The 26,689-nt window shown below is 41.1% G+C and overlaps 2 protein-coding genes across 5 annotated transcripts in view; both read left to right on the forward strand.

Annotated features, from left to right (window-relative positions):
- The window catches only part of LOC118823547 (cathepsin L1-like), a 105,277-nt gene that overhangs the window by 66,050 nt on the left and 12,538 nt on the right, over positions 1 to 26,689 (forward strand). For 2 of the 4 annotated variants that reach the window (XM_036593238.1, XM_036593237.1), the window contains 2 exons: positions 669 to 770; positions 1,195 to 1,411. In XM_036593238.1, the coding sequence (XP_036449131.1) occupies positions 669 to 768 (100 nt within the window). In that variant the 3' untranslated portion in view covers positions 769 to 770; positions 1,195 to 1,411. Of the gene's footprint in view, positions 1 to 668; positions 771 to 1,194; positions 1,412 to 4,248; positions 4,325 to 5,360; positions 5,462 to 9,542; positions 9,686 to 9,807; positions 10,003 to 10,398; positions 10,591 to 11,058; positions 11,222 to 12,424; positions 12,534 to 26,689 lie in introns of those variants that run through there. The other 2 variants (XM_036593235.1, XM_036593236.1) reach the window with 2 other exon arrangements.
- LOC118823534 lies at positions 15,761 to 18,872 on the forward strand. Its single transcript, XM_036593223.1, has 2 exons — positions 15,761 to 17,427; positions 17,600 to 18,872. The coding sequence occupies exons 1-2, from the start codon at positions 16,545 to 16,547 to the stop codon at positions 18,547 to 18,549; spliced, it is 1,833 nt and encodes a 610-aa protein (XP_036449116.1). The 5' UTR covers positions 15,761 to 16,544; the 3' UTR covers positions 18,550 to 18,872.

A 26,689-nucleotide genomic window follows, 5' to 3' on the forward strand; every position in this document is an offset into this window, starting at 1 on the left:
CTACCATAAGAAACTGTAAAACATCATCTAGTCATGAAGCTGAAGTCAGCTTCTCATCTGCCAGCTTTTTGTTCGAATTTTCCTGTTACACCTTAAATGGTGCCTGAAACAGCAGAATGTAACTGCTGCATCATTTAAGGTGTAATGGGAAAATTCAAACAAGACATTGACAGATGAGAAGCGTTGAGAGACATTTTACATTAAGAGACATTTTACAAGAGACAACTTTTGTGGAACACTTTCCTGCTGGAGATGTGAGAAAGCAGCTATAGGTGAGCTAAATATTAAAGCAGAGCAAAGTATGTCTGCATTTTTGTTTATGTTAATGTGTCTATACTAGTACTTTAGCACATACTGAGACATATTTACAACCAAGATGGCAAAATGGACATAAGAAGTTGTGGCTCCAAAGGTGGTCTGATTTTTGTTAAAAGGACTAAATGGCACTTCTTAACATTTGGGTTGCGACCCCTGCAGGAGGGGAAAGTAATTTAGTCAGAAGACAAAGATGAATATCTCACATTTACTTTGCAGCTGGAGAGTTAACTGGGGTGTTTACAGTGCGTGTATGAAGCATAAACAGATGTGCAGCATAGTCTGGAAGAGTATTGTGCTTTAATAAGAAGGAAAAAATAAATACCCAACACTGACAGTAATTTGTTTTGCAGCTGGGGTACTGTGTGGGGTGATGAAGGCTACATCAAGATGTCCAGGAACAAGAATAACCAGTGTGGTATTGCCTCATATGCCGTCTACCCTGTGGTTTAAAGGTATAACTTCATTAAAGTTGTCAGTCCTCATCCACACAGATCTACACTGTTGGGTTCAGCTCCAGCTTCCTGTTTCAGATGCTGAAGAAAATGTAATGCAGATGTAGTGTGCCAGTAATTAAGAGTTTGAATGGCCATTGAAAATCGAGTTACTTGTGCTGTTTTTCACGTCACTGTAGCTGTGCACAATTGCTCTTGTGACCCAAAAATGTTTTATAGTTAATCATATTCCCTAACAGTTTGAATTGTGTATAGAAGGAGTTTTAGTGATTCCAGTTGAATCTGAACTTCAGGTCAGTGGATCTCCTGGAGCTGAGATGGGATCTCTAGAATTAGAACTGAACTACATGTTGTATCTCTAACTATAATACAACATTAATGAGTAGCATGTGAATTAATTCTCTTACATGTTGTTTTTCTACAGACTGGAGAGAGACAGAATCTTGAAAACCTCAGGAAGGAAGTTCTGGCCAAAAAAAAATGTTTCCTTTTCTTTTCTTTTCCTCTGATTACCTTTCCTTTCTTTTTTCACTTCTTTTAAAGTGGATTAAGCATTAGATAAGCATTATACTTTCTAAAAATACAAATTAATCTCAGTGTGAAATATTCCTGTTTCTGACTGCTCAAAAACAAAATAAACTCTCAGCATTCAAATCTATAATGGCTGTAATTCATTCCATCTCCTCACACCAGCACACATGTGCACACTCATTATGATCCAGCGGCACAATGTTGTTATGTAGAGTTTATTTCAGTGTGTCAGTGAGCCAGACTACCTGATTTCTAGTTTACATCGTTTTAATATGCAAGTCTTCTTATTAGGTCAGCTTTATAAATGACACCACCATATGTGCAAACCAACCTAGTTTAGATCTCTCCTCTTTGATCTCCTTTTTAAGGTGAAATGGAACTACAGTTCACTGGCCTGTAAGCACTAGGCAGCACTATGAAGCTGGACTGTTAGTGTCCACTGGGCAATAAGACCAAAATAGGGTGCTGGGTGCCAGCTTTTACATGCCGACCGGAGCACTATGCAATGTTTGGGTGCAGAGGCACTGAGCAGTATAAGGGTACTAGAGTACTAGGTGGCGCTAGGAAGCAGGGCACTAGGCTTTGGGGGCCCTCTGGGGTATTTGGCAGTGCTACAGAACTTGATACCAGCTTGTTGATGCGCTTTGGAGCACTAGGTGGCACTATAGAGCTACTTACTTGCTCACTGGTGTCTTCTGGGCCAGTCAATAAGTAATAATTATTATGTTAATGATTACCTATAAAATGTAATAATAAAATTGATATTATGTTCATATTTTTAATGAGCATTTCTACTAACTATATCAGAGCCATAGACATTATTATTGTTATTTTCTCATTTTATACTATTAAGCTATAATTTTAAAATGATTTAAACTCTCAAGGTGTGGAGAGAGCTCTTTCTGTCTCTGTCACTCTCACCATGAAAGGATATCAGTATACATGGTGGTTTTCTCACCTACACACAGTGACTCACCACTTGTTGTTTTATTGTCCAAAAGCAGTAACGGGGCAGTTTTCTCACGTTAAACACGGCTTCACAAAAAAATAAAAATGTAAATGTAGAAAAATGTATCTTTTATTTCCTGATATTTACATCTGGGTGTGTTTAAACAGCACAGAACATGGTACCTTTGGTGGTGAGCTAAAATATAAGAACAGTTGATCTTAAAGTAAAGTAAAGTAAATAACACTTGGTGGCATATCCCTTGCTTGCTGTAATTGCATCAAGGCAGTGAAAAGCATACTCAGCTGGGTCAATATCTGGTAGCAAAATTACATGCATTCCCTCTGTAAATTGGCAGAGAGAATTTTTTTCTGTAGGCTTGTGAATTCTTTCTGCTACTACCTTTATAAGAAACATCATCAAGAAAGATTAGTGAGCCCATCCCAAAAGCAGCAATGCAAGCCCAAGCTGTGATGCCTCCACCTTACTGAAGAGGGTAGAAAATCTTATTAGAATCGTAGGAAAGCATGCACCTGGTTAACAGCCTACCCAAGGGACAGTTTACGAATGGAAAGGGCAGATTTGTTTGTTCCGCTTGTACAAAGGAAAAGTATGGTGTCCCACAAGGATCTGTTGTGCATGTCTTTGGACTGTGGAATGAAACCCACACTGACACTGGAAAACATGTAAATTCCACACAGAAAAGAATTACAGAAATCCAGTTTAGTCTTCGGTAAGTGAAAAGGATGCTTAACTGGGTCAAAATCAGGTGACTGACTCAGCCATCTAAGAATATTCTATTTCTTTGTCTTAAGAAGCTCTTGGCTTATTTTCACAGCAAATTTTTGGTTAATATTCATCTGTACCATGAAGTGCTGTCCTGTCATTTGTGCAGTATTTGGCTCAATCTGAGCAGAAAATGTAGCTCTATACACTTCAGAATTCATCCTACTACATCTATCAGCAGTTACAGCATCAATAAACACTGGTTACTCAGTTCAATTGGCAACCTTTCATGCTCATGTTATAACACTACCTCCACCATGTTTCACAGATGCTGTGGTATGCTTTGGATCATGAGCCCTTCTTTTTCTTCTCCATACCCTTCTCTTCCCATCATTCTGGTACAAGTTAATTATGGCTTCATCTGTCAAAAGAATCTTGTTCCAGAACTGGGCAGACTTTTTAAGATGTTTTCTAGCAAAGTCTAATCTGGCCTTTCTCTTCTTGATTGTTAGCAAGTTAGATTGTGAAGTAAAGCCTCTGTATTTACCTTCATGAAGGAGTCTTTTGATTGTAGACTTTGACAATTGATGACTTGATATTGTGAATGGGTTTTTCTTCACAACAGAAAGAAAAATATCATCATCCACTTGTCTTCCATGGTCTTCCAGGTTTTTGGTGTTGTTGAGCTCACCAGCTCCTTCTGTTTGAGAATGTACCAAATTGTTGATTTGGCCACTGACCAATGGTGATTTGACCACTGCTATTCACTGCTATTTGACCACTACTTTTCACTAATGTCTCTCTAAAAGATAAGTTTTGTTTTTCAACCCTCCACTTACATCGACACCTCTTTGGATTGCATGATTCTATTGTAAATTAAAGTGTGATTCCGTTGTCACTAGCTAATTATGTCAGTAGTGTAAGGCCTTCGGTCCAGCTCCACAATGAAGGCAATACAACAAATTTATGAATGTAACAGTGAAATAAGATTATAACTACAACAATTATAGACTTTAAATACAACAAGACTGATGATTCTCTTTTAGAAAAATGAACTGAGCAGTTCAGACCTGTTTATTTTTATTTCACAGAAATCATCATGTCTTGTCTGAAGGCCTAAAATGACCTGAGGTTTCCACACTGCAGCTGTAATGCATGAAGTCATATTTCTCTCATCTTTTTTGGTCTCAGATAGTTGAAGTTTGTGGTGAGCGTGTATCTGTCAGTTTCTTTAGCACAGAGATGAGTATCAGAGTGACAGTAACATGAGATAAAGTCAGCATAAAGCCAGTGACAGTGAGGACTCCCACTCACACAGAGAGCTTCAGGACTGAAGAGCAGGTAGATACAGGTAAGCACATTCAGAGATTTACACTGAAGGAAAAATACTAACCTAAAAAACAAAGCAGTGAAAAAAGTTCATCATAAAAAAAGAACTTTTCAGAAACAGAAAAAGGCAGCATAGATACAAGATAACTAAAGCACTTTGAAATGAATTGCATAAATTATACGATTATAAATGAAGCATTTTTTAATTATCTTGCTGCCGTCTGATATGTGAAACTTATGACAACTAACTAACTAACTAACAAAATAACTAACTAACTAGCTAAATAAATAAATAAATTAATTAATTAATTAATAAATAAATAAATAATTTTAAGAAGAACATACTTGTAGTTTTACACGTTTTAGGGATTCAGATAATTAAATTATCAGATAATTAATATATATATATATATATATATATATATATATATATATTATATATATATATATATATTTCGAAAATGACATTAGATAACATTAGGAAATGATTAATAATAACAATGATAATAATAATAAAAAGAAAAATTATATGATGTGTCTTCATTTTTGTCATTTTTCTGTTTTTGATTTAATTTGAAAATGCCTGTTGTTTTTAGATTTTAATTGAACTTCTAAAAGTAACTTAACAGAACAGAAATCTTTATTAATCTGTATCTGTAAGTTTAATTAACTCAAAATTTATGGCAGCCCAAACACTAACTCTTTAAAGTTAAAACTTCTTTTTTTCAGTGTAGGCACACACTAACAGCAGTGAAAATGCTGTTTTTAAGCCTAAAGCTTGGATGCATTCCAGCATCACAGCTGAACAGTGTTTATATGATATGGCTTTATTACTGTATCCTGTAGTTTATCTGATCACTCATTTCACAACATTAATGCAGGACAGAAACTACATGGCATTGTGAGAAGAAATGAGAGGTTAAAAATATTGGTTCAAAGAGTTTATGTGATCTAAATTTGAAGGATTATTACATTTTTAAACAGTATTTGTTTATTTCCCTTAGGCTGAAACTATTTACATTGTAGGTAATTATTCTGTTCACTCCAACTCTGTGCAGAATGAGGGTTTTGCTTGCTGTCGCTGCTCTTGTGGTTGTGGCCGGTGCAGCCAGTGTCTCTGTGGAGGATTTGGAGTTCAACGCCTGGAAACAGAAGTTTGGTGAGAAATTTACATGAAATCTGCTTCTTTTTTCATGAACAACTCTCCATCAGGTAGAGGCATTAGACTAAAATTACATATATTATTTAGAATAGCAGTATATATCTGGAAGAATTGGATTTTAAAGTCTCTTTATTCGAGCAGTGTGTTTATTTGTTTGGTAAGTGTTTATTTGTTTGCTTTGTTTGTATAGAACCACTAACACCCAAAAACCCTTTCCATGATTAAAGGGTTCTCTGCATGGTGAAATGGTTCTTCAGATTGATGGAGAATGTGTTGTATATGGTTCTATATAGCACTAGAAAGGGTTCTGCTATTGTGATGATGTCAAGCTTGTAACAAAGAAGAACACTTTTTAATGCTATATAGAACCATTTTCAAAAGGGAGGCACATTCTCCATCAATCTGAAGAACCTTTCACCATGCGGAGAACCTTTTAATCATGCAAAGGCTTCTTTGGGTGTTTATGGTTCTATATAAAACCATTTTTCTCTACTAAAGAACCCTTGAAGGACCATCTTTTTTAAGAATGTACTGAAACAACATGCAGGAATCCAAACAATCCTTTCAGCAAGGCGGAAAATAAGTTACAAAGATCCAGCAAAATATCAAACGCTGTTCAAAACAACCACTAATAGGACTAAACTGTTTCTTTCATGATGTGATCTGGACCACATGGGCATGAAAGACCTGCAGTTCAGTCCATTTCAGAGGAGGTTTTAGGATTTTTGTCCCTCCAGAATCTTTTGTAAATTCACCTGCAAAATGTGAAGTTGCTATTTTTTTTACTTTTTTTTTTACTAGGTTACTATGAACAGAACGTGTTCAGCATGTCTCATAAACAACATCATAAAAAAGCAAAAGAAAAGAAGAGTAAAAACACTGATTGTCACAGACAATAAACACTAATTGTAACAGAAAATGAGAAAATGTATCAAAAACAGATGTTTTCCCATTAAGGTCGTTACTAAATTCCTCTGCACATTTCCTCTCAACATTTTATTTGTAGTTATTATATATTCTTAAAGCTGAACAGTCTTTCACTGAAATTCTTCTTTCATAAAACCAAACAAAAACTGTATTTTAAGCAAAAAAGGTGAAGCTAAAATAAAACATTCTGTGCTGATCATTTTGTGCCCTGATAAACGCTGTTAGAGCTCTGCAGGGCTCGGCCAAATATCAGCTATATTTTTACACTTACAGCATTGAGCTCAGGTTGGATTTAAGCTGCTGTATTTGCTTTTATAAATTAAAATGATTATTATTTTTCCAGTGTATTAGATTAGCCTGAATTTAGTACCATGCTATCTTTCTCTCTCTCTCTCTCTCTCTCTCTCTCTCTCTCTCACACACACACACACGCTCCTGCTCTTTCACTCTCACACACACCCTCTTTCTTTATCTTATTACACCACTTTCTCTCACTTTCTCTCTCTCTCACACACACACACACACTCCTGCTCTTTCTCTCTCACACACACCCTCTTTCTTTATCTTATTGCGCCACTTTCTCTCACTTTCTCTCTCTTTCTCTCTCACACACACACACGCTCCTGCTTTTTTGCTCTTTCACACACCCTCTCTGATTGTATCTTTCTTTATCTTTTTATTGCGCTGCTTTCTCTCTCTCTCTCTTTCTCTCTCTCTCACTCGCCCTCTCTCTCTTTATCTTTCTATCATGCCATATGCTCTCTCTTTCTTTCTTTTTTCTGTCTCTCACTCGCCATCTCTGTCTTTCTATCATGCTGCACTCCCCTCCCCGTCTTTTGAGGAGAGGATGAAGGCTCGGCTCTGGTTAAAAAATATCCCAAGCCAGGCCAGGCCCCTGATCTAGACTGTCAAAACTGTCCAGTGTCCAGCTACTTTTAACGTAGATGAGCTGATATGTTATATGTAGTGCTTATTTACCATGGACATTATAATGTGAGCTCAGAAGCCAAAATTATTTAATCAACACAAAACACCAGAAATATCTAGATATTTAAATGAACGCTGTCAGGGTTTGAGGAAAGCAAACTTTTCTGACAGAAGGTGGAGTTTATTTAGCATGTGATACCATGGGGACTGGGTGGGCAGGGCCCACTGTAGCATGACTTTCCATATAGACCCTTGAAATTGTGTCAATTTATAGTTGGCATTAGGCCCATATTTGGACTCTGGGTCTAAGCTCGATGTTTCTATGGCAAAAATGAATGGAGTTTTCCAGAAATCACCTCTATCGCGCCTCATGGTGAATAAAATGTTCAGAACCACATGCATTTTGTCTTGTGTACATATTCCTCCCTTATATCACTGGATCCTCTGAATTACAAGGTTAAAAAGTCATGATGCTAATATTGCTACATGCAAGCTAAAGCCACTGCGTATCAGTTTGGCATCACTATGGTGGTCGTATCACTGGTTTGTCAGCCTTTTTCAATGATTACCAGAAGAGTATCAAAAGAGGCTAAAATCACTTGAAAGTCACCAAAGTATGTGATGATAGTATCAAATGTGCACTATATGGACAAAGCATTGGGACACCCCTCCTATTTATTGAGTTCAGGTGTTTCAGCCACACCCATTGCTAACAAGTGGATCAAATTAAGCACATAGCCTTGCAGTCTCCAGAGGCAAACACTAGCCATAGAATGGGAGCTGAAGAGCTCAGTGACTTTAAACATGGTACTGTCATAGGATGCCGCCTCTGCCACAAGTCAGTTAGTGAAATTTCTGCCCTGCTAGATCTGCCCCTGTCAACTGTAGGTACTATTATTATGAAATGGAAGCACCTTTGAGCAACAACAGCTCAGCCAGAATTGTATGCTTCCAACTTTGTGGGAACAGAAAAGGAAGGCCCTTTTCTGTTCCAGCATGACTGAGCCCCAGTGCACAAAGCAAGGTGAATTCAGGCATGGCTGGGTGAGTTTGGTGTGGAAGAACTTGACTGGCCCTCACAGAGCCCTGACCTCAACCCCATCAAACACCTTTGGGATGGACCAGAGTGGAGACTGTGAGCCAGGCCCTCTCGTCCAACATCAGTGTCTGACCTCACAAATGCTCTTCTGGATAAATGGACAAAATTCCCAGAGACACACTCAAAACTCTTGTAGAAAGCTTCCCAGAAGAGTGGAAGCTGTTATAGCTGCAAAGGGGGAACAACTTCTTATTAATGCCTATATATTTAGAATGGGATTCATAAAAGCTCCTGTAGGTGTAATGGGTAGGTGTCCCAATACTTTTGTCCATATTCTGTAGCTCTATCAGGTAACCCAGTCTCTTTGACTCTTTAAAGACCTCATAATTCAGAGGATCCAGTGATATCTGAGAAAAAAAAAAATCATAGGACAAAAATGATCAGCTTTGGAAAAGTTTTGATTACAAAAAGATGTGACAGAGGCAGCTTCCGAAAAGTTCATTCATTCTTATCATAGATAAAATCTTTTTAGATCCGGATTTCCTCATGTGGGTTTAAGAGCTGATAGAATCCAAACCCCAACGAACCAGGGAACTAGGTCTGTTGTCTGAACAAATGAAGTTTATTCGTTGTGTGCACAGGTTCCAGACAGCCAGCCAGCCCGTAAGACAATGGACTGTCACAGTTTTATAGCTGGACTGATGCCAAGATTAGACCCAGCTTATACAGGACAAGTGACAGGTGTGACAGACATGACCATATAAGGAGAAACACAACAATAGGCAGCCTAAAATACAACTTCAGCACATTCACACACAACACAGCACATTTCACAACAATAAATTCCTTCAGAGCGTAGCACCAACCACGAAATGACAACATGACTTCAGTGGTCTATTGGCTGAACGGGCTATAGGCTGAACTTGAAGTGCATTCAAAAGACATGCACACACAAAACGTGGCTTCCCCATGAAATACATTCTTGAAAATGATGGTTCTTCAAGGGTTCTTTAGTAAAGAAAATGGTTCTATATAGAACCATGAACACTCAAAGAAACGTCTACAGCACATTCTCCATCAATCTGAAGAACCTGAAACTTTTACTTTTTTACTCGCAGCTTATACTTTTTCGTGATATGTTCAGGCCCATTTCCTCCTCAGCATAAAAAAAATGTTTTCTCTCAGGTAAGAGTTATGGTTCAGCTGAAGAAGAATCTCAGCGTAAGATGATCTGGCTGGACAATCGAAAGCTGATCCTGGAGCACAACATGCTGGCTGACCAGGGCCTCAAAAGCTACAGACTCGGCATGAACCACTTTGCAGACATGGTGAGATCTTACATACACAGTTCACTGAATGTTTTCTTCAGCTCTGTTTATTATGTGCTGTTCAGTAAACATTCTTGACATCTGGATTGTCACAATCCTCTCACCATCTTCTTCTTCAACAGGACAATCAGGAGTACCAGCAGATGTTTAAAGGCTGCCTGGGATCCTTCAATGAGTCTGAGATTGAGAGTGAAACTACATTCCTTCAACAGGAAGAGGGTGCTGCTCGACCCAGGAATGTGGACTGGAGGGCTAGGGGCTATGTGACCAGAGTTAAGGACCAAAGTCACTGTGGCTCCTGCTGGGCCTTCAGTGCGGTGAGTTACAGAAGGACAGGTAGAGGGAGAAATGGATGGAGGAATTAGTTGAAGTAGCAGTGTGAGTGGTATGGCCCAAAATGTGTGACAGTGCAAGTAAACCTACCTTTTGACCTGGTTGTTATACTTGGATGTCCCTTCAGTTTTTAATTAGATTCATCTTTAAGAACCAAAGTCAATCTGAAATATTTTTTATTCTGCAGGAAAAGCTAGAACATGAAATTCAGATATTAGTCTCTTACACTGCTTATTAATATTCAGATTGGATCTTCTAAAAAGATTTGGTCATAGATGCCTACAGGATTGAAATAGCCCAGTGGTGTTCAAAATAGCCAGCCAAGAGTGGCTCAGTAGTCTCGAACTGTGGTGTTTGTTTATGTCATCTCTCTCTCTCAGACGGGGGCACTAGAGGGTCAGATGTTCAAGAAGACAAAGAAGCTGGTTCGCTTGAGTGAACAGCAGCTGGTGGACTGCTCCCAGAGATATGGAAACCATGGCTGTCAAGGTGGTTTAATGGATAAGGCCTTCAAGTACATCAAGTCCAGTGGAGGCCTGGAGACAGCATACACGTATCCATATCAGGCCAAAGTGAGGCTTCAGTGGTTAATAATAATCTACTTATCTAATAATAATCCCAAAAGTTTAATTAAAAATAAATAAATTTGTACGTATACCAAATGTAGTTGATCAGCTAAGATATCGTAATTGTCTGAAATTTGCTTCTTCAGTTTTGCAATAGAGCTACAATGCTAATGGAGTTACCAAGGAATGAAAGCCAACTGTATGCCCATTAGCATGGTGCTAACCACATAAATTATGTCCATACATTTTGCCCATTTTTATAACAGTTTAGCAAACAGCTGTGTGATGATTTGGCATGCAGTTGGCGCAGTGCTAATTGGTCGGGCCTTAGTTGTTAGCCTTACAGCTCCAGTGATGTTCATCTACATTTGGGGTGAAGTGAAAATTTTGGCAATTTGATTTTTTGAAAGTATCTTTTTGAACTTTGAACCATAGAGTTAGCAATCCATCCTGATTGTTTCCATCTCTCCTCAGGAAGGGCGGTGCAAGTTTAAAAATCAGAGAGCTTGGGCTAAGTGCTCCGGCTATAGAAAGGTGCCGTGCAAAGAACGCGCTCTGAGGAACGCTGTGGCCACAATCGGACCTATTTCTGTAGCTATAGACGCCTCCCGACACAGCTTCCAGCTCTACAAGTCAGGTAATCCTCAGAAAACAGTCCCGCGTGTACTCTCGACCATATTCTGTCTTTGTTGAGGCACACATGAAGAAATTGACCACTTGCAAGATAGTGATTGTCTCTAAACATTTCTTCCTCTGTCAAAAAAAGGAAGAACATTTCAGAATAAATTTGCTGTGAGAACGGCAGTGGCAAGAAATCAGAATGATTAGAGTAAGAAATGGCGGAAAGGTATCAGAGAGGAGCGTACAATGCCTGACTCACACTATCCTGATCATCTGGAGCTGTTTTAATTTAATTTCATTTATTTTAATTCCTGAAAGTGAAAATGTTTTGGAAGATCAAACTCACAGCTCAGTGTCAAAACTACTAACAGGCAGACTTGCACTGAATATTAAGATCTGTTAACTAATTAGTTAACTTTTCTTAGCTTAGCGGCTGACAGTTACCAGATTAAAGAGGACTGTAGAGTGAGAGATTAAAAACATTAGGTATAAAGATAAATATTAATGCACTCGTACACATGCTATTCTTTATATAGTTTCATTAAAATTTGCTGACAAACCTCACATTAAAGATGGTGAGTACTTTTCAGTACCTAATGTAACATTGCTCTCTGACTATTTAGCATTAGCTCATCTGAAGACCTCCTTCTTATTAGACATGAAAATCTGCTCCTTTAACATCGAGATGCCTAATATATATATGTATATAAAAAAATGTATTTAAATTAATATATGGTTTCCAGAATCCATTTTTGTTACTCAAATGATGTATGTCTGATCTGGATATCCATCCATCCATCATCTAAACCGCTTATCCTTCTGGGTCGCGGTGGGGTACTGGAGCCTATCCCAGCTGCCATCGGGCGGAAGGCAGGATACACCCTGGACAGGTCGCCAGTCCATCGCAGGGCAGACAAACAGACATATACATCCACACACACACACTCACACCTAGGGGCAATTTAGCACGTCCAATTGACCGGACTGCATGTTTTTGGACTGTGGGAGGAAACCGGAGTATCCGGAGGAAACCCACGCAGACACGGGGAGAACAGGCAAACTCCACACAGAAACGACCCTGGCCGGGAATCGAACCCAGGCCATTCTTGCTGTGAGGCGACAGCGCTACCGTGCCGCCCACCTGATCTGGATATCAAGCCAGTTTATTTTTGAATGATAAAATGTTTCTCCTCTGGGTGCCTCTAATCTGAATTTGCAGGTGTGTATAATGAGCCAGCCTGCAGCAGCACTAAAATAAATCACGCTGTCCTGGTTGTTGGTTACGGCACTACTAGACGTGGAAAGGACTACTGGCTGGTCAAGAACAGGTAAACTTCACAAAGACAATTCCTGATCACATTACTGTCAGGGACACCGTAAGGAAGGGGTCATCAACAGCCAGCATGGATCTTTTACTGCTCTGTTGTGGCTCCACAGCAGAATTAGATTTGTAGGTAAAAATAAAATAATCATCCTTTGCAGTGAAATAAAGCTATGCTGATCGTTCAAACACAGTTTTAAAAATAAATGGTCTTAAATGCTGGAGGTAATGTAGACCTGCTAGTTCACCCTTTAACCCTGAAGGCTGGCAGGCTGCTGGTCACCTTAGCAACACAGACAACAATCTTCTCCAGGTAGTAGCTAACAAAAAGGCAAAGAAAGAGATTCAAGACGAACGTCAATAATTTAAGACAAGTGGACTTATGGACAAAGAGTCACGATTACTTCCAGTTTAAGCGTTAGCAGGGTAAAACTCAATTCCGCTCCATATAACTACTGCAGAAGCAATCACAAAATGTTATAGTAGTGTACTGCTATGCTCAAACACTGAGCTACAACAGCTATATTTTAGATTTCCCGCACTGCCGTGACAAAAAGCGAGATTAAGAAGTGGATAGAAGCACTGATTTAACTGTAAACAGAGCTAAAATGCTGTATGTGTGTAACGAGACAGAAAGGGCCAGACGCTCGCGGTAAAAAACAAAAGATGAGGCTTTAATATCCAAGGGTTTGACAAGAATCGCGGTCAGTAAACAGGCGAGGGTCAGATCCAAAACAGCAACAAGGTACAAAATGGCAACCATAACCAAAGGGCAAAGACAAAAGGGAAAAACCAGAAATCCAGAAAAACAGTCCAAACACAAAAAGGCAATCACAAAAACAGGAGAAACGCTCAGTAGTTCTACAAGAGAAGCAATACCTCGCAATCTGGCTAAGCTAAAGCCCGGGCTTTTAAACTAAACTAAACAAGTCATGTGACATGGAACACAGGTGAACAGAGTTAGTATTCAGGAGACTGTGAGCGCTGATTGGAGCGTGAGGGAAGGTCAGGGGTCACGTGAGTCAGGTGATCTCTCAGAGGATTCTGGGAGATGGAGTCTGAGTGTGCATCAGAGCCGGGATGTGTGACAGTACCCCCCCCTAAAGAGTCCGGGGTGGCCTCGGAGCGAGGCCGACCAGGACGACCACCACGCTCACCACCGGAGATCCGAACAGGAGCAGACCCAGAGCCGCCGCAGCGCTGGACAGACGGGGTTCGTCTACGACGACCCCGCAGACGATCAGGAAGTGAACTTGGGAGCACCTTTCGTGGACGACCCCTAGGGCGAGGAGCAGGTTTTTAAGGGTGTTGACTGTGGAAGTCTGCAATTAGGCCAGGATCCAGGATGTCACGTGCTGAGACCCAGCACTGCTCCTCTGGGCCGTATCCCTCCCAGTCCACTAAGTACTGGAGGTCACCTCCACGTCTCCGGGAGTCCAGCAGCCGACGGACAGCATAAACTGGTGCATCATCTATCTCCTCCGGGGGAGGTGGCGTGACGTCCGGCGTAGCCTCGTCCAAAGGCCCTGCAATGACAGGTTTCAGAAGTGAAACATGAAAAGAATGGGATATTCTGTAACGAGGGGGCAAATCTAATCTATAAGTCACATCATTGATTCTTTTAAGCACTTTAAATGGACCAATATATTTAGGCTGTAACTTTTTACTTCCCTCTGTAGCTCTGAAGTCTTTGGTAGATAACCACACACGGTCTCCAGGTTGGTATACGGGTGTAGCACTTCGATGACGGTCTGCTTGTTCTTTGTTCCTTTGTAGCATAATCTCAATACGTTGGTGAGTTCCTTCCCAAATCCTCTCACTTCGTTGCATCCAGGCATCCACTGCGGGAACATCTGTCGTGACACCAGTCCAAGGCGCTAGGGGAGGTTGGTAACCGAGAATACACTGAAAAGGGGTGATGCCTGTAACTGAGCTCATGAGGGAGTTTTGGGCCATTTCTGCCCATAATAAAAAACGGGACCAATCATTTGGGTTATTATGGCAGAAGAGTCTTAGGAATTTTCCTAATTCCTGGTTCATGCGCTCACATTGACCATTGGACTGAGGGCCTCTATCCGAAACAATGTCTTCCAGTATACCAAAAAAGCGGAAGACCTGGTTAAACAGAGTCTCTGCTGTCTGAAATGCACTGGGGATAGAGGCAAAGGGCACAAAACGGACTCCACATGAGAACCGGTCAATGACTGTAAGGATTGTGGTATAACCTTGACATTCAGGCAGGTCTGTAACAAAGTCCACTGCTAAGTGTGACCAGGGTCTGACGGGTATTGGTAATGGGACTAGTTTACCAGCGGGTAAGGTCTTGGGGGTTTTGCATTGAGAACAGGTGGAGCATGATGCTACAAACGTGTGAATGTCTTTGTTCATGGATTCCCACCAATAGCGATTGGCTAACAATTGTTGTGTACGAGTCTCCCCGGGGTGGCCAGAAGTGAGTGCAGAATGGGCCCATGTAATTAGCTGAGTGCGAAATTGGTTAGGTACATAGAGTTTTCCTGGAGGGCACTGATCAGGAACATTAAAATTAACCAAGGCTGTCTTGATCTCATCATCGACCTCCCAACGAACAGAGGATATAGAAACCTCAGTGGGTAAAATATGTTCAGATGTGGTCTGAATGGGAACTGAATTGTTACTCTGATGTATTCTAGATAAAGCATCTGCTTTTGTATTCCTGGAACCGGGGCGATATGTTATATTGAAATTAAACCGTGAGAAGAACAGGGACCATCGGGCTTGGCGTGCATTCAGTCTTTTCGCGTTACGAAGGTACTCCAAATTCTTATGGTCAGTCAACACTACAAAAGGATGGTTAGCTCCCTCTAACCAGTGCCGCCATTCCTCTAATGCCAGCTTAATGGCTAATAACTCACGATCTCCTATACCATAGTTCCTCTCTGTTGGGGTTAACTTGTGAGAATAAAATGCAATGGGATAGAGTTTCGGGGGAGAGCCTGATCGCTGGGACAAAACCGCTCCTATACCGGTTTCTGAGGCATCAACTTCTACTACGAAAGGTTCTGAGGGATCAGGGTGTTTAAGTATGGGAGCCGTGGTAAAGGTCTCTTTCAAAGTTTGAAAAGCATTTTCAGCCTGTGTATTCCAAATTAACTTCTTGGGATTACCTTTCAACAAGGAGAGTAGTTATTAACCCCGGTAAATGTCAAAATGATTTATGAGTTATGCGTGACGTCACATGTGAAATATGTAAAGTATTTTCCCAGGGGGTTGATGTGTATAAAAATGTAAACATCAGTGGTATGACATCACATGTGAAATATGTAAAAAAATTTCCCAGGGGTTGGTGTGTGTAAAATGTAAACATCAGTTATATGACGTCACATGTCAAAATTGCAACTAATTTTCCCAGGAGGTGATGTGTGTAAAAACTGTGAACAACTATTGTAGGTTGTAAAGAATTTTTTTTTTTTCCGGTGATAAAATGTTGAATTTTCCCCAGGGTGCGTGTTGGGAGGGGTGGCAAGCGTGAGCAAAATTTTCCCCTCTTGAGAAGTGTTAATGAAAAAAATGATGTAAAAGTTTAAAGAGGTGTGAAAAAATAAGAGTAAGGATGAAAAATAATAAAAAAAAAGATGCGAGGACTTACCGTCGGTGGGGTGGGGTGGGTTGGGGTGGGGTGGGGTGGTTGGGTCGGGGTATGGTGTGTGTGTGTGTGTGTGTGTGTGTGAATGCTTTTTGATAACTACCCGAGGTTTGCCCGGTATGATGCGTGGGAATAATTTTCAAAAGATTCCCAGGATGTGTTTTGGAAAAAAAGATGTGTTTTGGAAAAAAAGATTCCCATGATGTAATGGTATGACGTAGTTGTTGTTGTTGTGTTTTTGAGTGACAGCAGCAAGTGGGGGGCCCCCGTTCTGCTAAGCGTGACTAATAATTGAACAGGTGTCGTGTTGTTTTTCTCCTCACAATACTATAAAAACTGGCCGTAAAAGAGACAGATTGGTGCGGAGAGTGACTTTTCTGCAAAACCATCGTCATGGATTCTCCAGACAGATCGTCTAAGGCTCAAGCCGGATCTCCGATCTTGAATTCCTTGAGCAAATGGCGCTATCGCACATTCATTCGGGACAACTTACAAAAGCGTGGAATACCTTATTTCGTGTGGCCAAACAGCCTAAAACGACTGAAACTGAAGGAGCAACCCCTGAGGACCAGTCAAATTTTGAGCGCGAGGAAGGCCTTCGTTCGCAATGACATACCTAAACACTGCTGGCCCCGTTCGATTCGGGAAGAAAACGATGTTACACCTTCGCAGAAGAAAAAGCAGGAAATCGACAGATTCAGAGCGGACGACAGTCTGTTTAAACCGAGCATAAAGAGGAGATGTCTTTCGATGACGTATTTGACAATTTTGCCGAAAGAAACCCGGCTGAACAATCGCTACATCGTTTTCCGTCAGAGCAGACTGTTTCACAGTGACAAGTCGACTGAAGTCTCTATTTCTGAAAAGGAGTTGTACCTGTTAAACCAGACCGTCCCGAAAACGAATGAAGTGGGGGAATTGCATGCTATGATCTTACAGGCCAGAAACAGGTCATGCATGGTTCGCGACACAAAACACAAGACCGAACTGTCCAGGTCTGCCACAATCACACTGAAGGTCAGATCCGCGCATTATTTGCGTCAAATCACCCTGACCATCACAGGGCTCAAGACCCCTGAGTTTACCTACAGAGTTCGACTGGAAGTGTGCACGTCACCTGTGATAAGGCACGAAAACGTGTGCTCCAGCGATGACGACCAGTGGATTTTTTATTTTGCCCCTACTGAAAAAGAAGAGCACGTCCAGCTGATTGAAATAACTTTGCGGGAGAGCGAACTACTGGATATTTATCACGCGGTCAAACATGTTCTGACAGGTAAGAAAAACGCTTTTTTTCTTAAAAATTCATTTTGACCGTTTGAGGTACCGTAGTTTGTGAATATAAACCGTGAAAAGGGTTATACCGTTTCAAGTTGCAGCGTGTGGCCGAAGAGTAAGCATGTACGAGCCCGTTAAACCTTTTAACGATTTTCTCTCTCTATCACCAGCCAGCGTAATATGTGGTTGCGACAGCTGTCATATTCCACGCCCGACGAGTCTGATGTCTAAATACCAAGATGACAAAACGGCGATGCGCATGTGCGAGGACATGCCCAGCGGGGGAGATTGGGGGTGTTCCCCCACTCACCAGCCAGAGCGCGATGAAGAAGAGAGTTCTGATCTAGACCTCGTGGAACGTAAAAAAAGCGGTGAAAATGACATTTCAGATTCGACCAGCGCCAGCGAGGTAGAAGAAGAGGAAGAGGAAGTCTCCGGCGTGACCGATCTGGACAGCGATGAATTTATCGTGGTGGACGAGGACGGCTTACAAAGCCGACCTTCTTCGCCGGCTGACATCGAGCAGCGTGAGAGAGAGAACGCGAGCGCTTTCTCAGGAACGGGGTCAAAAGGTCAATGCGAGGAACCTCTTGACGCCGGCGCCAGCTCGGAAAGTCAGAGCGAGAAGCCTTCGGACCTCAGTCTGAAGGACCGAGCCACGAAAATTGTGGAATTTATCTGGGCAAGAGCGATCATCCTGGCTGTTCGTCAATGGGTTACGAGAGATTGCGCTGGGTGTCAAATTGAACACCCATCACAGAAACAGCACAGCTGCGTGGAAGGCGTCCCCGTAAGATTTCTGGACAACGAGTTAAAGCAGAAGTGGCTGAATCTCATTCCCGCTTGTGAATTGGAAATAAAAGAGTCTCTAAAGCAACACTTTGAATTAAAAGAACCTCATGATGGTTTTGTAATAAACATTTTGCGTAGAATTTACACGCTGACGCAGGAAAAACTGAGTGAATATAACCCGCTGTCCGAGTACCTGAGCAGAGATCCGTCCGAAATTCTGAGCCGGTTTTACATGCGGCCGGATGAACCTCTGAACAGCGCTGCGGAATCAACGGCCGCCGACGTGTGTAAAATTCTGATGGGGTCTGAGGATGACAGATCGGTGTAGTGATTCGCGAGAGAGAGAGAGATTGTGTATTTGTACATAAGACATTTATGACACCGATGTTTTTTTGCTGCTAGTAAGTTTATACATTGTATATATTTTTTTATTAGACAAACCATAAACATTATTATTATTAGAAAAAACTTTATTGTTTTATTAAAAAACACCACATGTTTTTCGTTTAATATTTTAGTCGTTTGAGTTTGTGTAATTGTTTATAGCACCTTTATGACATCTTTTGATCGCTGCTAGTAGTTTACATATTTTTTGAACCCCTTTTGTGCATGTTTATTAGACAAACTGTAAAGTCTTTTCATTTTAATATTTTAAACCATGTAATCATTTTCATTTAATATTTTAATCATGTAATCATTTTAAATCATGTAACCATTTTCATATATTTAATAGTGTAATCATTTTTAATTTTCATATTTTTAACAGTGTAATCATTTTAATTTTTTAATATTTTTAAATCATGTAACATTTTTCATTTTCATATATTTAATAGTGTAATCATTTTTCATTTTCATATATTTAATAGTGTAATCATTTTAATATTTTTAACAGTGTAATCATTTTAATTTTTTAATATTTTAAATCATGTAACCATTTTTCTTTTCATATTTTAATTGTAATCATTTTAATATTTTTTTAATATTTTAAATCATGTAACCATTTTCTTTTCATATTTTAAGTGTAATCATTTTAATATTTTTTAATATTTTAAATCATGTAACCATTTTTCTTTTCATATTTTAAGTGTAATCATTTTTCATTTTCATATATTTAATAGTGTAATCATTTTTAGTTTCATATTTTATACTTCAGTGTTCATCACATTTAGTTTGAAACTAATTTACCTATATCTCAAACTAACGGTTTGTCAGTAGATTAGATACTAACAACCAAAAAAAATATAAAAGAAATAAACCGTTTTTAACAAAAAAAATAAAAAAAAACACATAAAAACCTTTGAACAAAAAAAATAAAAAACCATAAAAACCTTTTGAAGTCGTTTTCTGTCATCAGTTTGTTTTCTCCACATTTTATTTTAGACCGTGTTTTACCCAGAAGAAAATATAAAAACCCTAACGTGTTTCACACCTCGACCATTTGGACATGTCTCAGACGGCGCTGCAAGAGTTGTATCATAAACCCGGGTCGGAAGGCGGTCTGTGTGGTAGGGAGCCCTTTATCAAAAGCGTAAGGGAGGTGGGGTTGGCTAATAAAAATAAAGATGAAATTGATAGGTTTTTACAAAGTTCAGACACTTACACGCTACACAAACCCCGAAGAATAAACTTTAAAAGGAGTTTCGTACTGGCGTGCGAAAAAGATTCACAATGGCAGTTAGACTTGGCAGATTTGTCCTCTCTATCGGAACACAACGATGGGAAAAAGTTTATTTTAACCTGCATAGATGTGTTTTCAAAATACGCGTGGGTGGAGGCGTTGGAAAATAAGAACGCCAAGAGCGTAACGAAGGCCTTTGAACAAATACTTTTACGAGGTAGAAAACCCGTCACCCTTCAAAGTGACAAGGGGCGAGAATTTTGTAATCAATCATTTATGAAACTATTAAACAAATATAAAATAAGACATTTTACTACGGCTAGCGAATTGAAAGCCTCTGTGGTGGAGCGATTTAACAAAACCCTCAAAACGCGGATGTTCAGATATTTTACAGGTTTTAACACCTTGAGATATTTAGATGTGCTTCAGGAACTAGTGAGCGCTTACAATAGCGCTTTTCACAGATCTATTCAAATGCGTCCCGAAGAAGTGAACGAGTGCAATCAGATACAGGTGTTTCATCATCTGTACGGGAAAAGAATGAGAGGGGAATTACCCCGACCCAAGTTTAAAATAGGTGACGCGGTTCGGATTTCGAAAGAGCGCAGGGTCTTCGCGAAAGGTTACGAACAGTCTTTCACGGATGAATATTTTTTTGTGGATAAAATTATTAAACGAGACCCGCCAATGTATAAACTAAAAGACCTCGATAATGAAATAATAGAATGTTCTTTTTATGAAGAAGAAATGCAGAAAATTATTGTACCTGAAAATAAAGTCTATCGTGTAGAAAAAATACTGGCTAGGAAAAAAACTAAATCCGAGGTTCTCGTTAAGGTGAGATGGAAAGGTTGGGATAAAAAATTTGACTCCTGGGTAAACGAAAATTCTATCCAGGACGCTCGATAAAAACCCCGTGAGAGAGCGGCGCGAGCCCCTATTCGGAAGCGCGGACCACCCCACCATGGAAGAAACCAGAGATTTTTTCATCACTCTGCCGAGTAACGCTAGCGACAAATTATACCCTCAAAACGATATATCCAGCTACAGGGTGAAGTTAGCCAAAACCGTTCACCTCAGGGGCGGTTGGGAGGTCGGCTTAGCAGAAATTTCATTTCCCCAGAGTTGGTACACGCTGGCGGACGGGGGGCGACAGGAAACGGACTTTTGGGTGTGCGAAGGGCCGGATCTCAGTAAACAGGTGGCTTTTAAAGTAAAATGCGGTTATTATACTTACATCGCTGACATTTTGACCGAAATGAACAAATATTTTAGAACCACCAAAACCCACGTCGAATTATATTTGGATAAGGTCACGAGACGGGTAAAATTAGGGGTCACACCGGAGGAGATTATACGACTGACCTCGCTGAACAGATGGCCTATTCGGATTCGAACGCACGGACAGTTGGCGCACATTCTGGGCTTCGAGGAACAGAAGTGGACTGACCCGACCGAAACTAAATTCCCTGCCCATATTAAAGGCGGAACGTTTTATTTGTTTCTTTATTCAGATATTTCTTCACACCAGATCGTGGCCGATACCTTAGCACCTCTTTTGCGAACCGTTCAAATACCCAAAGCGCATCTGGATTTCGTCACGCTAAACTTTGACAAGGTGCACTACAACCCGGTCAGCAAACACGTGTTTGATGAAATTTTAATAGAGTTGAAGACGGATCAAAACCGAAACGTCAAATTCGAATTTGGAAAAGTGATCGTGAAGCTACATTTTAGACCGATCCGATAAAAAATGTCTGCTTATCACGCCGACCCTAGCCCCTACGTCCTTTATTATACGCGACAGGCGGGGTCCGGTTTAGAAGGTTTCAGCGGAGCGCCCGTGCAGTACGGAAGAGGGATCGGCAACGTTTTTCGGGGTTTGTTTAGACTGGCGGTGCCTCTGCTAAAATCGGGCTTCAACTTAGTCAGACCACACCTCAAGACCGCTGCTAAAAATATCGCGAAAGACGTGGTTTCCGCAGCGGCGGGGAAATTACTGGGAAACGCGTCGGAAAGGCGGCAGGAGGGGGAAGGCCTGGTGGTTTTGAGCCGCGCGAATCGACGCATGCGCCCACCGGGGCGTCGCGGTTCCGTACCTTTTAAAAATAAAAGTGTTTTTTCAAAAGGTCTCAGTCTGAACAGGAAGCTGGCGGGTGCGCTCGTCCGCGCCTCTCGTTTAAGGAATAGGAAGAAAAAAAAGAGCGAGCGGAAAACCGGTGCGGGTCCCGACATATTTTAAAAGATGTCTCTCATACACAGCGCCTCGGCGGAATGCATGAAGTCCGAGCTGGACCTATTTACGATCCCTATGACGCAACACAGTATAGAATCCTACAAATACGTAGAAACGCCTCCCATCACGGCCATTACCGAAAACGGCCCCCTGGAATTTTTTATGGCGGGGTCGGGGGACACCTACGTCGATCTGAACCGTTCGCTTTTGTACCTCACGTGCAAAGTTACCAACGCGGACGGAACCGATCTGGCGGCCGGTGCGACCGTAGGTTTGATCAATTACCCCGCGGCCACTCTTTTTAGCCAAGTCGACCTGTCCCTCGGCGATAAGCTCATTTCTCAAAGTGGTTCCACGTACACCTACAGGGCCGTTCTGGAGTGTTTGCTTAACTATTCCGAACCTACTCTGAATTCGCAATTCGCAGCGGGGCTGTTTCGCAAAGACACGGCGGGGCGCATGGACGAAGCTGACCCGAACAGAGACAATGAGGGGTTAACGTGGCGAAGCGCTTATTGCGAAAGGAGCCGAACGTTCGAATTAATGGGACATTTGCATAACGACTTTGCATTTCAGGAAAAGCTTCTTTTAAATTCCGTCGACGTGAGAATCAAGTTAGTTCGTAATAAAAACGAGTTTGTTTTAATGTCGTCGGATCCGAACCCGGGCTATAAACTTCACATTTTAACGGCCCTTTTGTACGTGAAAAGAATACACGTGTCACCCAGTGTGAAACTGGGGCACGCGTCAGCTTTGCTTCAGTCTAACGCGAGGTACCCATTAGAACGAGTTAACGTGAAAGTGTTAAGCGTGCCGGCGGGGGGTCGCGTGTCAAACCAGGATAATCTATTTTTGGGCCAAGTGCCAAAATTCATCGCTATAGGTTTTGTTCATAACGAAGCTTTCAGCGGATCATACGCGCGAAATCCTTTTAATTTTCATCATTACGACGTGGAATCTTTAAATCTCAGCGTGGACGGTGTGTCCTACCCGTCCACGCCTTTTCGACCCCTTCTTCCCAGACAGCGCTGCCTGCGAGAATACTTCAGCCTGGTCGAGGCTACGGACAGAGGGTTGAGGGACCAGCCTTTGGCCATCTCTCGTGAAGATTTTTCTCAGGGCTACTGTTTATTCGCGTTCAACTTGACCCCCGACGAAAGCTCGGGCGAACACGTTTCCTTAATACAGTCGGGGCACGTTAGACTGGACCTCCGGTTTCGAGCGCCTTTGCCCAACACCATAAACATCATCGTGTTTGCGGTTTTTGACAACGTGTTAGAAATTAATCACAAACGTGAAGTGCTTATGGACTATTTTTAAAAAAAAATGGACACCAGACAGATCGCTAAAGCCATGCGATGCACCCTCGGTTTCAGAGGCGTATTCGCCTGCGATCAACTACCTCGGGTGTTAAAACACACACCTCCGTCCTGTTTTATTTTAAATACACATCCTCATACACGACCTGGGGAACACTGGTTGGCTGTTTTAATACTGTCAGATGGAAATGCAGAGTTTTTTGATTCCTACGGGTTTCCGCCGGACTCTGAATTTTTCCCCAGTTACATCATGCTTTTTCTAAAAAATAATTCACGACGAGTTTTGTGTAACGCTAGACAAGTTCAAGACCATAGGTCGGACGCCTGCGGGCATCATTGCGTGTATTTTCTAAAACAGCGTATGAAGGGTCTTACGTTTTCTCAGGTTCTAAATTCTTATACCACCGATTTACGAGAAAATGATCGCTCTGTTAAAAAATTTGTAAAAAGTTTGCTGCGGATAGATTCTTACTGTCATATTGTACACGGAGTACAAAGTTGTGTTTACCGTTGTGATTTTATCAATAAATGATTACAAAATGATCTTTTAACGTCTGTGTGATTATATATTTCAATAAAATCGCTACGCTTTAAAAAATGTTTACTTTATTCAAACACACACACACAAGAAAAAACATATTAAAAGAGTTGAAAAATATGAGACTATGTTTTAATGAAAAAAACAAAAGCATAAAATGTACTTTGAATCAGATATAAATGATGTGGTTATTTAAACATACGAATGAAAGCATTTTGGTTTTAATAAAAATGTGAAAAGATTCAAACATACACATTACCCGTTGGTTTAAAAATGACACGATTATAAAAAGCATAAAATGTACTTTGATTCAGATATAAATGATGTGGTTATTTAAGCATACGAATGAAAACATTTCTTAATACGACATCCACCCCGGAGGTTCAAAGTGTGTTTTTCTATTTCTTTTTTTTTTAACCCGCGAGGGCGTACTCGCAGGCGTGCTAAACGTTAAAGAATTATCAACGGACCCTTTGATGTGTTTGTATTTTTCCATCTCTCGCCTTACAGAAGAATTACCCAAGGCCCCCGAAGGAACGTTGGCGTCCGCCAAGCTGCGAAGGAAACTGCTCCACCCGACGGGCTTGTAATTCAGCTTCTGATAAGAGGTTGCCGTTTTTAACAAATCAAATATATGACTCCCTTCCACGACATCCCCTCTGTACACGAATTCGCCGCGAGCCGTCCACGCGTTTTCCAGCGCGTCCATAATCAGTCGGGCTTTGTTTCTCGAACGAGCGGGCAAGTGTTCCAGAACCTTTGTGGAGAAGCCGTCCGGTGTTTTACTTTCTCGTTTTTCTCCTTCTTCTTCTTCTTTAGGTGGAGGTAAACTTAAAGTCAGTTCTTTTTTTTCCAAAGATTTTTGTTTGACCAGAGTCAGATATTTCCGCAAAAGTTGAGAATACAAATCCAGTTTGGTGTCCGCGGATAAATCCTTTCTCTCCAACAGGGATTTAATCTCCCGCTCCAGTTCATTCTCGCTGTTTTCCCTAATGTCTCCTTTAGAGGAGGAGGAGGGTGTGAGTTTTTGCAATTGGTCGGCAGAGACTAGGTACAGTTTTCGCGCGTGGTTCATTGCTGCCTGGGGGTTAGCATTTGTAACACAAAAGGCAGGGCCGCGGCTATTAACGGGCCGATAAAACCCCCCTTCTGAATGAGTTTACGCTTGCGCCCAAACGGATAACTTTTGTCAGCCAGATGTCTTAAACAGCGTCGCCTTTTCTTAAACTGTTTATACTGAGAGTCAGTCAGCGGGACGTTGCCTTTTAAAACGTTTAAAACGATTTCGCATATGGCCAAAATCACGTATTTGGGTAAATTTTTTTGTCGGCTTTATTGTTTCTCTTGGCGTTTATCCAAGCGCTTAGAAAAGGGAGAGCTTTTCTTAAACGGGCTGACGTCATTTTTAAAAAAAATCTATGTTTTAGGTACGTACACCACAGATTCTTGTCCGGGTAACAGCCCGCTCCGCAACCTAAATCTTTCTGGCGTTTCGGCTTTAAGATCCACAATTAAATAACCGAAAGGTTTACTCGTAGCGTCCTGGAACGATTCCAGGAAATATTTCGATTGTCCGGGATACATTTGTTTAGCCAAAATTGAAATGTGTAACTTGTCTCTAGGATTTTTAAAAAGTATCAGGTAGGAGGCGTTTAAACTAAGCGTGCGAGAATTCTTTCCTTTATAAAATAGATTCTGCGTCAAATATATCACGCTAAGATTATTGTGGTGAGAATATCTCGTGAAAGCCCTTTCTAATTCTACCGACTGACTCATAACGTCCATCATATCGTCCAGAACGATCAGAGGACCCCCTCCCCCTCCCCTCCTCCTCCTCCTCCTTCTCCTGATCGTCGTCCTTGTAGTTCATCGTCGTGCAGGCTGCTCGGTGCTCCTTGAACGAAAACCACGTCGGGCATAAGCTCCAGTAGTTCGTCGTAACTTTTTTGCCAGTTTTCATAAAACCACATGATTTTGCCAGGCTTCCCGTTGAGAGTTTTGGAAGAACATTCCAAAAGTCTTTGCACAAAGCACGTCTTCCCCGAACGGCTCGGTCCGGCCAAAATACATGTAAACGGCAACTTTAATCTGACGTCAAAATCCATAAGGCACCGTGGTAAAGTCGGGTCTCAGTATTCTCTTGTTATAAATTAATGAAAATTTTTTCAGAGCTCTGACGTTCCGCAGAGCCAAGCGTTTTTTGTTTCTTTGAATTAAAAGGGTCTCGGTCAGCAGAGTGTCGGATCGCCCGTGCTAACGTGCTGCTCCACCAGCCGTTTAAAGGAATCAAAATGAAGAATTTTAGAAGTCTCCGGATTAACTGTAAACCCCTTGACCTTCAGAGAAACTTGCCCGCCGGCTGTGACGAAACAATAGCTTTTGGGTCCTGTAGACACAAATTCCTTGATATAATCTCCATCCGTTAGCTGATTCGACAGATCACCGAGATAAAACCCCGTGGGAGGAGTGTATTCCCCCGGTTTCGCCGTGAACATGACAGAATCCGTATCAAAATATAACACCCGCTTTTGTAATTTTTCTAGCACATCGTACAGTTTTAATCGTCCGTAAGCCGCCGTGAAAACGGCCACAAATACATTAGAAACCACGGGTTTTTGCAAATAATCCTTTTCGTACTGCCACTGGACCAAAGCAACGTCGTCGTTAATAAAAGTAAAATAAGAAATGCGTTTATGTTTGCAAAACATCAGTTCTAAAAAGTCACGAGGCTCCGTTATTAATTCCGTGTTCATCCGA

This window comes from Colossoma macropomum, unplaced genomic scaffold (assembly GCF_904425465.1).
Source record: "Colossoma macropomum unplaced genomic scaffold, Colossoma_macropomum, whole genome shotgun sequence".
Classification (NCBI taxonomy): Eukaryota; Metazoa; Chordata; class Actinopteri; order Characiformes; family Serrasalmidae; genus Colossoma; species Colossoma macropomum.